The sequence below is a fragment of the Vulpes vulpes genome, chromosome 2, assembly GCF_048418805.1.
Source record: "Vulpes vulpes isolate BD-2025 chromosome 2, VulVul3, whole genome shotgun sequence".
Lineage (NCBI taxonomy): Eukaryota > Metazoa > Chordata > Mammalia > Carnivora > Canidae > Vulpes > Vulpes vulpes.
In genome coordinates this window covers 58319467-58338338 of record NC_132781.1, presented here as the reverse complement: position 1 = coordinate 58338338, position 18872 = coordinate 58319467, and the positions used below count along the sequence as shown (strand labels likewise).

General features: G+C 38.6%; 1 protein-coding gene across 1 annotated transcript in view; it reads right to left on the bottom strand.

Annotated features, from left to right (window-relative positions):
- Positions 1 to 18872, bottom strand: part of NR6A1 (nuclear receptor subfamily 6 group A member 1) — a 219242-nt gene that overhangs the window by 31443 nt on the left and 168927 nt on the right. The window contains exon 3 of the mRNA XM_072748668.1: positions 3901 to 4143. Within this exon, the coding sequence (XP_072604769.1) occupies positions 3901 to 4143 (243 nt within the window). The remainder of the gene's footprint in view (positions 1 to 3900; positions 4144 to 18872) is intronic.

Below are 18872 nucleotides of genomic sequence, written 5' to 3'. Positions count from 1 at the left end.
ATATTCATTTATCACAGTCTACATTCTGTCTTTTCCCTAATATACTTGTTGTTTTTAAACAAACTTATATACAGTAAAATTCACTTTTTAAAAATGATTTTATTTATTTATTCATATGAGAGAGAGAGAGAGAGAGATTTAGAGACACAGGCAGAGGGAGAAGCAGGCTCCCCACAAGGAGCCTGATGTGAGACTTGATCCAGCATCCTAGGATCACGCCTTGGGCCAAAGGCAGAAGCTCAACCGCTGAGCCACCCAGGTGTCCCTAAAATTCACTTCTTTAGCGGTGTATATTTCTGTAGGTTTTGAAAAATGCATAAAATTATATGTCGAACAACACCACAGTTCCCTATGAACAGTTCCATCAATCCAAAAATATTCCAATGGCAATTGTAATTTTAATTCTGCTTTCTTAGCACCAACCAGGAGGTGGCAGGGTTTCTCTCTGAAAGGCAGCCTTCACAAGGCAAATAAGCCATCCTGTAAAGAATAAAAAGGTACATAGAGGCAGTTCCCACCCCCCACACTCCAAGTGTCATCTTCTCCTGGCTATGGTTACAGGAGTTAGGAGGCTAAGCTTCTTCTTCCCTGAAGTGGGAGAGTTTGGTTAGAAGCCCCAGAATCTCATGCTCCAACTGAGTAAGTGAGATGAATCATCAGAGAGAGATGTCAAGAAGGCAACCCGCAAATAGGCTTTGATAAAACAGGAAGGACACAAAGGGAGATGAGAGAACAAAACCAAGACCAAATCAGATGAAAGTAGGTAGGTTGCCACAGACTCTCTCTTCAAGGCATTACCTGTTTGGTGTTGGTGGCTAGGAAAGATTTCTATAAGAAGGAACAGTGGGGAAGAGGGAGGATTTCTAGGCTGAGAAAACCCAAGCACAGGCAGGATAATGCAAAGCAAGTTTGAGGTACAGTATGTAAGTTTTACACGGAAGATGAGATTAGAAACATAGAGGACAAAGATGGCAAGGTTTTAAATGCCCTACTATAGGGATTTATCATCCAGTTAACACCGGGCATTCCAACATGCAAGTAGCTATGCCATACAGTAGACATGTGAAGCAGCATGTTGTCCATGCGGTTAGGTACAATCTCTCTGTGATTAACAAAAACTTCATAATTATTATCAACATAATCACCACTAATCTATCTACTGGTAAGTCATTTTACCTCCCCAAGCTACACCTATAAACTGAGGGTAATATATATTTTTTAAAGATTTTATTTTGGGGGGGTGCCTGGGTGGGTCAGTCAGTTAAATGTCGGCCTTCGGTTTGGGTCATGAAGGATGGGATCCTGGGATGGAGCTCCACATTAGGCTCCCTGCTCTGCGGGGAACCTCCTCCTCCCTCTCCCTCTGCCTGCTGCTCCCCCTGCCTGTGTGCTCTTTCTCTCTGTCAAATAAATAAATAATCTTTATAAAAAAGACAGATTTTTTTTAAGTTATCTCTATACCAAATGTGAGGCTTGAACTCATGACCCCAAGATCAAGAGTTGTACACTCTACCAACTGAGCCAGCCAGGCACCCCTAAACTGAGGATAATATTTAATTATAGATTTGTGCATATTCAGTGAGATAATGCACAGAAAGTATATAAGTTTCTGATATACACAGTAATCAAAAAATATTAGTATTATAAATAAATTATAAATGACCTAAATTTATTTAAATGTCCTTTTATAACTTTATTTTTCTTCAAAATGGGCAGATTTTCAAGAGATTTTTCTCATCCCACATATAATAAAAAACCAGTTGAAGTATATCTGGGGAATCCCTGGGTGGCGCAGCAGTTTGGCGCCTGCCTTTGGCCCAGGGCGCGATCCTGGAGACCCGGGATCGAATCCCACGTCAGGCTCCCGGTGCATGGAGCCTCCTTCTCCCTCTGCCTGTGTCTCTGCCTCTCTCTCTCTCTCTCTCTATCATAAATAAATAAAGAAAAAATATATATATATAAAAAGGATATCTGGTTGTCGGCATTTATTAATATGACAAAATAATTTTTGTTAAGATTTTACTTATTATTCATGAGAGTCACAGAGAGAGAGTCAGAGACACAGGCAGAGGAAAAAGGAAGCTCCATGCAGGGAGCCTGACTTGGGACTCAATCCAGGGTCTCCAGGATCAGGCCCTGGGCTGAAGGTGGCAGCGCTAAACCACTTAGCCACCTGGGCTGCGCCAGACAAAATCAATTTGAACAGTTCACTAAATCTAACTCCTATGCCTATACACTGCTATTATGAACCCCTAGTACCTTGCTGAGTAGTATTTTATATATACATTGTCCTATTTAATCTTTTAGACAACTCTGAAAAGTTAAGTATTATAATACTTTTTTTTTTTTTTAAGATTTTATTTATTTATTCATGAGAGACACACAGAGAGAGAGGCAGAGAGACACAGGCAGAGGGAGAAGCCAGCTCCATGCAGGGAGCCTGACATGGGACTCGATCCCAGGTCTCCAGGATCACACCCCGGGGCTGCAGGTGGCGCCAAACCACTGCACCACCGGGGCTGCCCTATCATACTTTTTTTTAAAGGTAAGATAATTGAGCATTAGAGACATAAAGCAAACTGCCCAAGGTCACAGAGCTAGTCTGTCACCAACCTCTGCCTCCATTCTTTCTACTGAACTCTATGTACTATACTACTTTCCACCCTTCATGAGAATACTCTTGAGTTTCTCACATTGGCCCTCTCCTCTTCTGTATCCAAGTTCTCTTTGATGATTTCTATACACTAACAAAATTTTAATACCTGATGGCGAGAAGTTCCACAAACTTCTATTTGAAGGCAGGACTTTTCACTTCAGCTCCAATCCTACACATCCAAATTCCTTGGTGAACCACTGAATGTGTCTTAGATACCTCAAACAATGGTACTGCCAAGGCCAACATTTTGTCCCACCGTGCTTTTTAGCCTGATTACTTTTTTCCTGGTAGGGCTGTTACTATTTTTTTTTTTAATTTTTATTTATTTATGATAGTCACAGAGAGATAGAGAGAGAGGCAGAGACACAGGCAGAGGGAGAAGCAGGCTCCATGCACCGGGAGCCCGACATGGGATTCGATCCCGGGTCTCCAGGATCGCGCCCTGGGCCAAAGGCAGGCGCCAAACCGCTGCGCCACCCAGGGATCCCAGGGCTGTTACTATTAATCCAAATCTTCAACTTCAATTTCTGGTGCTGCCCAATATCCAGTATGTTATCAACTCCTATCAGGTAATCTCCCCATCTCCCAATCTGTGCCATTACTTTTCCTACCCCTCTGTCAGATTCTTCACTCCTTTCTTCAGACTCTTCTAAATACTTTCTAGGTGGCCTCTCTGCTTTCCCCATACCAATCCATTCTTCAAAGCTTGCCCTGGATTAATCCTCCTAGAAAACTGGTTTATTTACATAATCTCACACTAATGGCTCTCGGAAAGCTTCCCAATAAACTCCAAATTCTTCACCAAAGTGGATGCAGATTTCTAGACATGTCTAGCCTCTGAGTATGCCTTGATTCTAGCAAACAAAATGATATCACATTCGAGTAACATACTGCTTTTCTGTTTCTTTCACCTAAAAGTCCTACGTTCTGTCATCATGCTTTGAAAGAAGAACTAGTAGAGTATATTAATTTGAGTTAGAACTTGATTATTCATTGGTGTCTTGCCACTCCATGAATTCATCCTCAAAGAATCCATAACATCTCACTAGTCTTTCTTCCCACCTAGTCTGGGAATTCCTTGTAGGCAAGGAACTGTGCCAAAATTTGGTTTTGGGTTATGAGTACACAGTATAAGACCAGGCATAGGGAGGCTTGGGAAATAAAAAATTCCAAGGCTTAATAGCTAACCCTAAAGGTAAAGTGATGGATGAAGGATGGGTAGTACAGCCACAAGCACCACTCACCCTTCCGATTCATCCCCATCTGGAGGCATTTGAGCAGGCGGCAGTACTGGCACCTGTTCCTCTGCTTCCGAGACATGACACAGTTCTTGTCACGACTGCACCGATATACCCGCTTGTTGCAAATGCTCCGCTTGAAAAACCCCTTGCAGCCCTCACAGGAGATGATTCCATAGTGCAAGCCTGTGGCACGGTCCCCACAAATGAGACAGGTTCGTTGTTCAGCCCGATCATCTGGAACAGAAACTGAACATATTCAAATTAGAACACATGGAAATAATGGCTTTAAGCCTGCAGTTCTAAAATAAGCAACTTAAAAAAAAAAAAAAAAAAAAAGCAACTTTGTCCTGGAAAGATCAAGAACATCACCTTTCCCAGCTAATTGACAAATGGGGCATTTTTAGAGCCTTTGTCCTAGGAACAGACCCTTGCATCTACCTGCAGATATCACAAACACAGCCTATCTAAAAAAATAACTCATGCTCCTCTCTTGGGGTTTCATCATCACTTGGACCAGTATCCAGGTCAGAAACTGGGGAGATATCCTCAACTCCTCCCTTTCCCTCACCTTCCTCAGCCAGAGCCTATCACTTAGTTGTACCCTGCAGAAAGGTGGATAAGGGTTACTGATAAGTTATGTAAGTGCCCAGCAAATGGCATACACCCAATAAATGAAAGTTATAATTATTAACCATTGAAGAAGTTTTAACTAGGCCCAGCCAGCCAACCAGTCTTCCATCCATTTAACAAATTGATATTGGGCAACTATTGTATTCTAGGCATTGTTGTAAGGTATGGATATAGCGCTGAATAAAAGTCCCTGGTGAAGCTTACATTCTAGCAGAATATCTACTCTGTCTGTGTCCAGGCCCTATGTCCAGTACTGGGTGCTCAGAAATCAATCATCATGATCCACAGAGTTAAGGAACTTACCGCCTCACAACAAAGTTAGTCAAAGAGGAAATTCAGGCTGGAATATAGCTAACTTCCTCTTGTCTCAAATTTCATTTACTCAGGATCAAACAATTGCCAAAGAACAGATATATGACAAAAAAGTGCCCTGGTGAACTGTGATGTCAGATCTTGCCTAACAGGTGCCAAGAAACCTCTGAAGGAAAAGTTTTTGATCAGAAGCCAAGGCAAGAAACCAGCAATATGAACCATACTCCTGAGTAATAGGCAAGATAAAATGATTAAGAACACAGTCCTAAGAGTTTGAGAGAGATCCTTATTCATACCCCAGTTCTGACGCTTACCAACTGACTGAATTTGGTAAAATTAAGTTACTTCACCTCTCTGAATCCAGTTTCTCTCATCTATAAAATGGGGATTATAATGGTACCTACATATATAAATAAAGTACTTGGCACAATGCTTGGGCTACAATGGATATTTAATAAATGACAGCTATTATTGTCATTATCTTTATTTTCTCAAAGAGATCCATGCTTAATGTAATAATACTCCTGAAAGGAAAAGCAGTTGAAAGAAATGGTATAGGAGAGGCATGGCAGTTTATGTAGAAGAGATGTAGAGAAGGAAAGAGGCTAGCATTTAGGCAACCTTTATCATATGCCAACTTTGAGATGTCTTACCCCTATTTGTACCAGGCTGGATAATGGCCACCCAAATATAACAGGTCCTAATCCCTAAAAACCATAAATGTTATCTTGTAAGGGAAAGGGGTCTTTGCAGATGTGATCAAATTAAGGATCCTGAGTTAAAATATTATTCTCGATTATAAAGGTGGGCCCTATTTGCATCACACAGGTCTTTATAAGAGAAAGACAGAGGGAGATTTGACATAAATAGAAGAAGAGAACACACACACACATGCACACATACACATATGTACGAGGAGAAGGCAATGCGGAAACAGGAAGTAGGTAGTCACAGCCAAGGAATGGCTTCCATTACAAGCTGGATGAGACAAGGAGTGAATTCCCCTAGAGCGTCTGGAGGAAGTATGGCTCTGCCCACCTTTATTTTCACCTAGCAATACTAACTTTTAAACTTCTGGTTCCAGAACTGTGAGAAAACAAATGTGTGGTAATTTTTAGCAGCAGTACAGGGAACAATTACACAATGTTTTTTTTCATACAGGGAAACAGACATATATATTAAGGCTCCAAAGTCACACAGCAAATAGCAGATATACAGAGAGAAGCAGGTCCAGGAGACCATACAGTTAGGGAAATAGAGAAAGACAGATTCGGAAAGAGGAATTGCCTAGGCTCTTGAGGACTCTATATTTCCTAGTTACAGACCGTTCCAAGCCTTTCTAAGGCTTGGATGAACTTAACTATGGGCAAATTGACATATTGCGACAAATTGACATTCCCATGTCTTGTAATACTCTACCCACTCACCCCCAGCTAACTTAAATGTTTCTGTTATTTGCAACTAAAAGAAACTTGGTTAAAATATAACAATGGCCCTGGTGTAATAACCATTCTTTTTCTTCTTCTTTTCTGTTTAAAAATGCAAAGGAAAAATAAATAATAAAAATGCAAAGGAAGCTCAAGGTAAACATTAGAGCAAAGTTACAGTAGAGAATTAAAAAACACACACCTCACATTCTACCATATATAGGATTCATATCATATATAGACACACACATTAAAATACAAACCAGAAGTCTACTAGAATAGATTTAAAAATAGTTATCATTAATCAATATCTGGAAGAACCATACCAACCTTTTCTCCCTTTCTTCAGAGATATGATTTTACTAAGTACCAACCACAACTAAGTATTATGCTTTGTGCTGTGTCACAAAATTCTTATAATCCCGTAGGTGGATATAATACAATTGCTATTACTATTTTGTAATTGAGAAAATGAAGATCTCAGAAAAAGTTAAGGAACTTGTCCATTTAGGAAGTGACTGACCCTACTCTGCCAATATCAGAACTGGAGTTCAGTAACCTCTTCAGAAAGCATTCATATGGCATTCTGTGCAGCATCTGGATCCAGAGCAAAGGACCCACTGAACAACAATCAAATACAGAATTATTAAGAATCTACTTAGTAGATTCTACTTTTGTATAACACTGCTTGTTCTTTTCACGAGCACTTAAAAGGCCACAATGAGATCAAAGACAAGGTGAGTCCGTATTTCCACCGATGGGCACTAGTCAAATTCCCTTTGAATCCTATGACTGCTTCTCTGTTCATAGCTATTGTTACTGCCATGTTCTGTGTCTATAAAGAGCACTGGTCTAAGCCACAGACCAGCAACTAATTCAGAAGAAAATCTTTCAAAGGTACAGGAGAAAGGCCCTCTCCCAATCAACCGTGAAGCCCCTCAAAGAAGCATTTTACAAACTTCTCTCAAAATATGCAGGAAAAGATTATAAAAACAGGAGAAGCCACTGCCAAGTGATCACTTGGGTACCAGGTTTTGTGTCAAGCACTTAACATACGTTACTGCGGTGAATAATAAAATATAAGGTACTCTTACTTTATAGAAGAGGAAACTGAAGCTTATGAGGTGATATCACTTTCCAAAAGTCACCCAGGTAGTTAAGTATGGGAGCTGGGCTGGAACCTCCAAAGTCTATGGACCTAATCATGATTACATTCTGTGGCCACAGCAAGGCAAATATATCTAAACTATATGCAGGTATGTCAGGCCCTTCCTTACTTGGGGGAAAAAAAAAAAAAGCTAAAGAGTCAAGCTCTTTGTAAATTAACCAATTGAAGTGAAATGCCTCAGCTGTGCCCTGTCACAAGTCAGATAATAGATTTCTGTATCTCCTATTCTTGTAGAGGACCTGAAGGATATTTAAAGCATGTTTATATTCATTATCTCACTTGAACCAGGCCAGGACAAAGATTATTCTTATAGATAATTCTTATAGATACCATAAAGAACATTTAGTGAGTATTAATTGTGTCCCAGACAACATTCAAGAAGTTTTTTACATGTCTGGCCTTACTTATTCATCATAGTAACTGAAAGGTATCATTATCTCCATATTACAGAAACCTGGAATCTTATAGTGTTAGAAAGTGCCTTGGAAATTGCCTTAAGGAGACCTTTGCCCGAGGCATGGATTCCCTCTAGCTTTACCAACTGAGCCAGTGAGGTGCCTCAACCACATCTTTCTTTAACTCCATTCTTGGGAAGGTAAATGTTGAACTCAAGAGTAGAACGTAATATTCATCCTGGATCAATTTTATCTTTATATATAATAAATTCTGTATGTCATTCTGGTCTGTTGAAATCTTTAGGGCTCCAGTCTTACCATCCAGTAACTAGTTATTTCTCCTACCTCCTTCTTTTCTCCATGTATGGTCAGTATGGGGATTATTTTCAATTTCATCCTTAAAACAATATTAAACAGAATGTGGCCTTCTGGCAAGTTGTTAGCCCCTTCTCCAATCTGGCTTAACCATTACCATTCTGGAAATAGATGCTCAATTAGCTTTGTCTCTTAACTAGAATGGAAACTCTAGTCTGGCTTGCATTTCTCTATCTTATTCATAAGAATATCATGAACAACTATCACATAACTCAAATTCCAGATTCATAATATCTACAGCATTCTCTGACTAATGAGGCTAACACAAAGGAAATGTTCATAACCATTCCTAATTCAGCACTGTCAATCTACTAATTCTGTGTTCTTAATCTGTATTATTCTACCTAAAATACAAGAGAAAGAAAAAATCAGGCAAATAAGTACTTCACATTAGAGACTATGGATAATAGTAACTGTGGTGCTCAGAAGTCAGTAAGATAAGAGACAAAGGAGTTGATGAAAAGCTGAGGGTTTGAAAAATGATAGGTATTTGAAGGTAGTTTGCTATCTGCAAAAATAGCGATGGTTAAAAAAAAATAGAGTAGGAGAGAGAAGAACCTAATTTATCAGAGAAGTTGAATGTTTATCTTGATCAGCAGTACTAAAAAGACTCAGATAGTGAACTTTGAAAATACCATTTTCTACAAAGAGGTACCCAGACTCCTTAGAGAAATGTTTGATTCCAGGTCTGAGGCAGAATATACATATAGGATGAGTGGTAGTGTGTTACCCAAGACTAATAATGGGGTCATGTCAAAAGGACATAAAAAGCAACATAAAAGCCCCCCACTGGCCTAAAACTGGAGCAACCTATGCATCAAAAAGAATAATAATAGCAATGGATTAAAACACTTCAAATATAAAAATCAATGCATTTACAATAATGTTAAAAAGAAAAATCTCATTAGTTACCATGGAGGTTACTAGGACACCAACTCATTATTCTGAAAATTGATGTAATAAGGGGAAAAAATCAAACATTAGAAACAAAAACTAGGGGATCCCTGGGTGGCTCGGCGGTTTAGCGCCTGCCTCCGGCCTAGGGCATGATCCTGGAGTCCTGGGATTGAGCCCCACATCGGGCTCCCTGCATGGAGCCTGCTTCTCCCTCTGCCTGTGTCTCTGCCTCTCTCTCTCTCTGTGTCTCTCATGAATAAATAAATAAAATATTAAAAAAAAAAAAAAAAGAAACAAAAACTATTGGAATCTTTCTCTTGCCCCTGTCCCCAAGAGTAAAACAAAAGAGGAGAGTGGAAAGTAAGACAGTTAAGAATTTTAAACTTTAGGGGATCCCTGGGTGGCTCAGCGGTTTAGCGCCTGCCTTTGGCCCAGAGTGCAATCCTGGAGTCCCGGGATCGAGTCCCATGTCGAGCATGGAGCCTGCTTCTCCCTCTGCCTGTGTCTCTGCCTCTCCCTCTGTCTCTCATGAATGAATAAATAGAATCTTTAAAAAAAAAAAAAAAACAACTTTTAAACTTTGAGATTAAAGACTGAGATTAGGTCAACAGATCAGCCTGGCAGTCAATAGAATGCGCTTGGATGGGGAGGTTGAGTTGATCTCAGGGCTTGGATAGGGTGGTCGAGTTGATCTCAGGGCTTATGGCAAGGCAAATCTCCACTAAGGGATGGAAAGGAAATAGACAACTGTTAGCTCTCCAGATATCTTGAACAGAGGCAGTAGAACACAGAGACTAAGAACTTGGGCTCAAACCTATGCTGTCACTTGCTAACTGCATGACCTTGGAAAGTTTCTTAACCTCTCCAGAGGTACCTCAATTTCTAGTCTATAAAACACAGATAATATGGTACTTTTTCAAGTAACTGTTTTAAGAATCAAGGAATTAACAGATTGCCTATAAATGACATGGAGCTCTGGATTCCTTACGTATTAGAATGAAGCAGCTTTGTAAACTTCTAACTACTGGACATTACTATTGCTTGCCTTCTTTTTTTTTAACCTAAAAAAACTTCAAAAAATGAGCACAGAGGATTATTCAGTCAGTCTGGTGGCAAGGGAAGGTAATGACAAACTTCCTTGAGGAGGTGAGTTCTGACATAGGACTACCAGTTAGACAAATGAAGGCAGAGGAGGGGACAGGGAGAAAAAACAATTGGCATATAAAGTCATGTCTTAAAATTGAAGCTGGAAACCTCTCTTCAACTTGGGTTTCCCCTGAGAAGAATCTCATTCCTTTCTAAAACAGCCAATATAGTTCACTAAGATTTAGCAAGACTATCACAAGATGAGTTACACAGAAGTATCCAGAGATACATTACCAGGTTATGTCCTACCCCTCTATGTGTAAGACAGTCATGATATGCCCACAAATTTGTTCCCGAGTAACATTCTAAAAGGAGCTTGCTGGTTACTAATGATAAATAAATGTAACCATATGTAAGCAATATTAGAAAAAAGATTACATGCTTGTCTTTGCTAGTTTCCCATACCTTAGGGATAATCTTAAATATTTTTTTAGAAAACAGGAATTATTCTAGTGCAGGTAACAGGATCACATTAAATTTCAGTTCTTCAAATTTTAACACTCCTGCTGAGATAGATATGGGCAAATGCAGAGCTCAGTTGGGGTCTCTATGGACACAGATTAATTTTCAGAGGTAGGTATGTCAAGTTCAAATGAAATAATAAAAATGATGAATAAAAACAGCTGATATGGCTGGCATAGAAAATCAATAACAATCTGAATCAGATAGAGAGCCCCTTGAACATCTCTTCAGAGCACCATCAACAAGTGTCTGCTCAAATAAACAGATGTTTTCATCTCTACCATTTAGCAAGAACAGTAAGTAAATGAGAACAAAGGCAGTCATAAACTAATCTGTTCATCAATCTGACCAGAATTTTACAATACTTAGATTCTTGTTTTATAAAAGTAGCAGGAACCCAGTTACACCTAACCAAAGTTACATTGTAGGTTAAGTCCCAATCAAAGACGTTAATAGTAACATCTGGAACCATGACTGCTACAGAGAAGATGCTCATTTTCTTGAATAAATGAATGAAAAATGTAAAAGTGTAAAAGGTTTGAAATATATTGGATTGGTAGTTAAGTCACACTGAGTATGAGTTCTAGCACTGCCAGTTCCTAGCTCTGTAACTGTGGGCACACGCCTCAATTCTAGAAGTCTATCAACTGTAAAATAGAGATAACCATAATACTCACTTCATGGATTTATTAGGGAATAAATGATAAGTCTACAATGATAATAGCTAACATAGAGCCTGGTACTATGCAATAAGTTCTGTTCTTTATGTATCACATATAATTCACTATTTCCTAACAATTCTATGGAGTAGATACTACTATTATCTCTATTTTGCAGATTAAAAAAAGGGGGCACACATAGAATAAGAAATATGTCCAAAGTCCCCTAGCTAATAAGCAATGGAGCCAGGATTCTAAGCAGACAATCTTGCATCAGGATTTGAGGCCTTTCACACTATACTACTGAATATAATGCCTAATATATAGTAAACACACAATCAATGTTAGTTGCACTACTGTTGTTAAAGTTAAGTTTTCTGTAAGATTAGAACCTGATAAAAATTTGCAACTTTATGAAACAGTTTGGAAAGTATTTTGTTTTAAAAAAAATCCATCTTAAACAAAAGCAAGTAGTGCTTTAATTTAAGGAAAAAAGTCTGGTAGATTTCAACATTATCAATGTTCAACTCTTAGCAAACCAGGAATAAGAAAAAACTTGTTTAACATAATAAAAGTTATTTAAAAAACCTATACCAAATATTATACTGAATGGTGAAAGCTTACAAAAAGTTTATCTTTTGCAATTGGAAGTAAGACAAGGATGGTCCATTGTCAACACCTTCATTCTACAGTGGAAGTACTAGAAGTTCTAGACAGCACAGTGAAATAAAAATATACAAAAAACATACATATTTCTATACCATCCACAAAGGTGAAATTTTTAAAAGATGGCACTTACAACAGTATCAAGGAATATAAATTAGCTAGGATGTAATCCAATAAATACATATACGATATCTCTGGAGAAACTGTAAAACAATTAATATAAAAGATTTCTAAGACAAATTGAGGAAGATTTCAGTAACTGGAGAGAAGACTACACTCACAGATTCTTTTTTTTTTTTTTCCACTCACAGATTCTAAGTTATTACTGTAAAGATCAATAGATAAAGTAAAATCCCAATCCTGCGTGTTCATGTATAACTTGAGCTAAAAGTAAAATGCATGCGGAAAATGCAAAAGAACAAAAACAGCATAGATTTCTTTTTAAGATTTATTCATGAGAGACACAGAGGGAGAGGCAGAGACATAGGCAGAGGGATAAGCAGGCTCCCCCCCTTAGGGTGTTTTTGCCTGTGTGGGCCTTAATCCTAGAACCCTGGGATCACAACCTGAGCCAAAGGCAGATGTTCAACCACTGATCCACCCAGGTGCTCCAACAGCACTGATGTTTACGAAAAACAAGACTTTACCATGTATCAGTATTCATTTTAAAGCTATGGTGAGGAGCATCTGGGTGGCTCAGTTGGTTAAGTGTCTGCCTTTGGCTCAGATCATGTCCCAGCATCCTGGGACTGAGTCCTACATCAAGCTCTCTGTGCAGTGGGGAGCGCCTGATTCTCTCTCCTCCTCCACTTGTGCTCTATCTCTCTCTCTCTCTCTCTCAAATAAATAAATAAATAAATAAATAAATAACATCTTAAAAAAATAAAGCTATGTTAATTAAGATATGCTTTATTGGCTCAGAGACAGACAAACAAACCAAAGGAACTGAATGAAGACATACCATACCCCAACATACCCAGGTATATTATGGATATTTGACTTATGACAAAGGTGGCACTGCAGAGCAGTGAGGAAAAGACAAGTCTTTTCAGTGAACAGTGCTGGGATAATTAGATACCTATACAGAAAGAAAATGAAACTTGATCCTATCTCACACTATGCAAAATATTTAATTCCAACTAGACTGAAAACCCAAATAGCAAAAGCAAAATAATATACCTCTTAGAAGATAATAAAAAAAAATCTTCATGATCTTGGATTAGGAAGAGATTTTTAAAACAGGCCACAAAAGCACTAACCATAAAGGAAAACTTCAATAAAATCAGACTACATTAAAATGAAGAATGTTCAGAGAGTGAAAAGGCAAGCCAGTGTGGAAGAAGATATATGCAACACATACAACCTATAAAGAGCTCATATTCAAAATATGTAAAACTCTTATATAACATTAAGAGAAATGCAAACGAGTAGAAAACTGGGCAAGAAACTTGAATAAGCAGTTCACAGAGGAGACTATCCACATCATCAATAACCTTAAGAAAAGATGTTCAACCTATTAATAATCAAGGCTATGCAAATTAAAACCACAATGACAATGGTTAAAAAAAAAAAGACTTCAAGTTATGGTGGCAATTTGGAAAAACTAACTTTCTTATGTTATCGGTAAACATGTTTATTGGTACAACTACTACAGAAAACAGTGTGTTGTTATTAATGTTGAAGATATACCTCTTTTATGACTCATTCTCAGATATATATGACCCAAGAGAAATGTATGCACATGTATATGAACTGACAAATTCTAGGATGTTCATTATGACAAGCTTTGTCAAAGATGCAATTAAAAATAACCCAAATATGGGGCACCCGGGTGGCTCAGTTGGTTGAACGTCTGCCTTACTCTCAGGTCATGATTCTAGGGTCCTGGGGTGAGCCCCATGTCAAGCTCCCTTCTTAGTGGGGAGTCTGCTTCTCCCTTTCCTTTGCTTCCCACCCCGGGAGGGGGTGGGGCTTATACTCTCTCAAATGAAATCTTAAAAAAATATAACCCAAATATTTATCAATATTACTGGAGATAAATAGTATCATTCATACAATATAATACTTATACAGCTGTAAAAGTATTTGAATGACTGCGACCATTTGGATGACTAGTACAAACGTTGGGTAAAAGAAGCCAGATGGAACAAAAACCTCCCAAAACAAACCATTCATAGTATGCCATTCATATTAAATAAGTTAAGTTAAAACAACAACACCAACAATAAAAACAGGCTCAGACAGTAAAGAAACATATAGTGAGAACAGTGCTGGGGTAGAGAGGAGCTTTTGAGTTCTGGCAATGTTTTATTTATTTATTTTTTAAAAGATTTTATTTATTTATTCATGAGAGACAGAGAAAGAGAGAGAAAGAGAGAGAGAGAGAGAGAGGGGCAGAGACACAGGCAGAGGGAGAAGCAGGCTCCATGCAGGGAGCCCAATGTGGGACTCAGTCCTGGGACTCCAGGATCATGTCCTGGGCCGAAGGCAGGCACTAAACCACTGAGCCACCCAGGGATCTCCCATGTTTTATTTCTTGACTTGGGTGATGCTTGCTTGATATTAATTCATTAAGCTGTAAAATTGTGTTTTGTGTACTTTTCTCCAAGTGTTATATTTCATGGTAAAAAAGTTGGAAACAAAAGATAACAGGGCACTTTAGGTAAGGGAAAGGACATCATCAGTGGCCAAAAAAAAAAAAAAAAAAAGGAAGCAAATGTAAGGTACGTTTGGGCAAACTATGTAGATATATAGTTAAGCAGAAAGATCTTATAGAGGAATGGTCAGACAGAAGTCTAGAAAACTGTTTGGAATACATTGGAATTCATTTTATCCTACTGATAAAAAACTACGGAGATTTTTAGGGGCGTCTGAGTGGCTCAGTTCATTAGGCATCTCCTTCTGCTCAAGACATAATCTTAGGGTCCTGGGATGAGCCCCACATGGAGCTCTGCTCAGCAGGGAGTCTGCTTCTCCCTCTGCACCACCACCACCACCACCACCACCACCCTGGTTGTGCTCTCTCTCAAATAAATGAATAAAATCTTTTTAAAAAGGCCACTGAGATTTTTAAATGAGATGTATCTGGATCAAAGTAATATTTTAGGAATATCAATCTCACAATGATGTGCAGGTTGCGACAAGATGAATGGCATGGGCATCCCATAACAGGAACGGAGGAAAGGGTCAAAAATGAACTTGAGGTTTTACACCACGGTGGCTTGAGAAATGTGGTATCACTAATACAAAAGAGGAAAGTAAAAGCTGAGTGAGGGACAAAATCATCCTCTCTTGAATTTAAGAGAAGATGATGAGTCAAGCAGAAATATTCCAAAGACAGCTATGTAGGGGACAATGTTTAACCATTGTTAGGATGAAAAATCTATGAGTCAATACCTGGAAGAACTGAAACTATGGCAATAGATTAGAACTCTAAGGAGGAAGGGGATGTGTAGAGGAGCAATAATAAGATAAAACTAAGACATTGGGGAAGGTAAGAAGTTAGGGATGGAAAGTGGGGTGACATGATCAAAGAAGGCATAGGTGGAATATAAATCCATGATTAAGAGAAATATAAGAAACAAAAGGGTTTCATAAAGAGAGTACTTGTCAAATGCAATGTGGGTCAAAAAGTGTGAGGAAGAATAAAGGGCTCAAAGAGCTAATAACATTTTCAGTAAACTGACGAGAACAAAAATCATATTGAGTTAAAAACAGGTGAGTGGTAGGCCACCTGACTGGCTGAGTCAGAAGAGCTTGTGATTTTTGATCTCAAGGTTGTATGCTCAATCCTCATGCTCAGTGTAGAGATTACTTAAAAAATAAAATCTTAAAAAAAAAAAGAGTGGTAAAGAAATAAAATAAGCAGTATTTTATTGAGTAGTGTCACCTCATTTAAAAGTAACAGAAGAACAGTTTGTAGGAAGAAGCAACAGCTTTTAAAAGGATACTTTTTTTTTAAACTAGGGGAGATTCGTGTGCATTTAGAAGATAAAGATTAGAACAAAGGCTTTAAAAAAAATTTTTTTAAGATTTTTTAAGTAATCTCTACACCCAACGTGGGGCTCAAACTTACAACCCTTAGATCAAGAGTCATATGTTCCACCAATTGAGCCAGCCAGGTGCCCCAAGAACAAAGGCTTTTCAGAGGAGAATGGACTATCATGTAGACATGCTCAAAATAAAAACCTATATGAAAAGTAAAAAAAGTTTAACATTTAAATTTTCCTTATGTATTTTATTTTTATTAAAGAAAAAGGTTAAGTTCTTGGCCACGGTCAGAAAAGTAAAGTGATTTGCCCAGGATCACAAAGTGAGTCAAAACGGAGCTGTTTCAGTCTCACTACTTTTCCAAAGACAGACCTCCCATAATACCACACTACCTCCTATAGGGGTGGAGTGCAGGAAGAGAAGGAATGGTATATATAAAAATTGAGCCTCAGTATTACTGCTGCCTTCTTTTCCCCGCAAACCAAAGCAACAACAGGAGTCACAACACAATCTGTGAAGCAAAGAACTAACTAGATGTATTACTTAGTACTTCCATATAGTAACTAGTTCTACTTTAATTTGGCTAAGTATAGAAGAAACCAAAATTCCTCTTGCACTCATCTCTCCTTTCAGCCCTACTATTATAAAAATACCTCCCCCACCTCAAACAGGACATTTTGTTCATTCCAAGGGCTCAGGTTACGCAAATTACAATTGGAAACTGATTTTTATCAAAACCTGCTCTTCAGATTGTGATGAAGGCCAGATTTAGGAAATGGAGAGTACAGCTGCTGACTTGACCAAAATTATACTAACAACTAAGGCAATTTGGAACTTGCCTAGCTAAAAGGTATTTAAAACAAAGGGTATTTAAAACAATTTCAACTGCATTACTGGATCTAACTCCCCTGATCAGCTGCACATTCTTCTAAGTACTACTGACTGTATTCAGTTTCATAGGTTGCCACCATCTGAAATGAAATCCTTGAAACTGGGAACAGGTACCCTCAAAATTTCATCTGCAAACATAGAACTTAAAACAGAAATAAGTGAAAATCTTAAGAATTCTCCTCTACTGCTCCTGGTAGGGAACCTGCTTCTCCCTCTGCCTGTGTCTCTGCCTCTTTGTGTCTCTCATGAATAAATAAAGTCTTTAGAAAAGAAAAAAAAAACAAGGGAGTAATTCACAAGATCAGTATGGACTGAATGTTTAGGAGTTATCCTTACAAGTCATTGACTAGAAAGATGGGAAAAAGACAAAAGAGGGGTGCCTGCCTGGCTTGGTTGGTGGAGCAGGTAACTCTTGAATTCAAGGTTGTAAGTATGAGACCCCTGCTGCCTGTAGGGCTTACTTAAAAAAAAAAAAAAGTTACCGCCATTACTTAGGCCTGAAAACAAAGATAAAATGGTTCACAAATTACAACTAGCTGGAGCCATGGAAATAAATCCAGGGAAAATGCTACCTCATCATTCAACAAGTGGGGCCAAGAAAAAGTCAGACCACAGTCCTAGTTTCTTCTTGCCTCTTATGTGTAAGAACCTTCAAATTAGGAATCAAGTTTCTATTTGCGGTATAAGACTTTTCATATTCCTGTAAATTTAGGTTTTCCAGTTGGAAATAAGCAGATCTGTGGTTTGTCCTATTTGGATTGCTACTGGAAATTTTTAAGGATCCCTTATTCATTTACGGGGGAAAAAGAGTTGGTTGAGCCTGGGGAGTCTTCTCTGAAAAAAAAATAGAAATATACAGATATTTCATTAATGGATAGCTTGATCCGCGCACAAGAGCTCTAAACAGGTACATATTTTTGAAGTTGGAAATACAATGATTCACTATGTAAAAATTACTACTTCTTGCTTGAAATCATCTTGTGACATATATTCACTGCATGAATATTTGAGAGCTCCTCTGCACTCTTCACATGCACCTCATAATAGTGGAGGAGACAGACATCAATCCCATAATTTCAATTCAGAGCAGTCAACATTAAACTAGAAAGAGAAGGTACACTGGGCACAGAGAAGTGGGTGATTTTGGTGCTAGATGAGGAAACTGAAGGAAAGATTATCTAGAAGAGGTGTCACCTGAACTAAGCCTTAGAGCAGAAGTATGTCAAAGGAAACCGAACAGTATAGGCAACAAGGCTTGCTGGCTGTAGGCATTTAAACATGTTTAGGAGTGTGGTTATCTGAGATGGAGATGAGGAAGGCCTCGATGAATGCTGGAACACGCAATCTGGAGTCAGACTGACTTGGGAGTCTTCTGTAGGGAGGCTGTAGGCATACATGAGATTGCCAGAAGACAGTGTATGGTAAGAGAATAGACTCTGTAATAGGTTATCTTTTGGACTGTCTGCTCAGCTCATAACCAATATTCTTTTCTTTGAGAACAGACACTGCCCTAGCCTGCAAGGCACTAGGTTTACATTGCTAGAGAAGCTGACTGGAGCATAAGAGATAATGGCTACTGCTAACTGGACTACAAAAAGTCAATGGCCCAAGTTGGCTCAATGAAATTCTCTATTCCCAAGATTTTGTAATGAGGACACAAGGATTGCTAGCTTCTGATGAGCCTGGAATTGTGAATTTGACTGGTGAGATGGTCTTGTTCCAGAAAAGGAGATGATGTTCATTTCTGTGGTATGTGGTGGTAATGAGGGGTGGGGAAACAGAGGAGCTATACCTCATGACTTCATAAGGGTTGAGAGTAGTTGCTACGGCTCCTGAAGCTTAAATGTGTAATTGAAACATACTGGTCTCAGTTCAATCTGTGGACACTCACAATCTGAACAAGCCTGCTTCCTCCCTTTTTCCACCAAGAATTTTATAGCCTTTGGAGTTTAATACC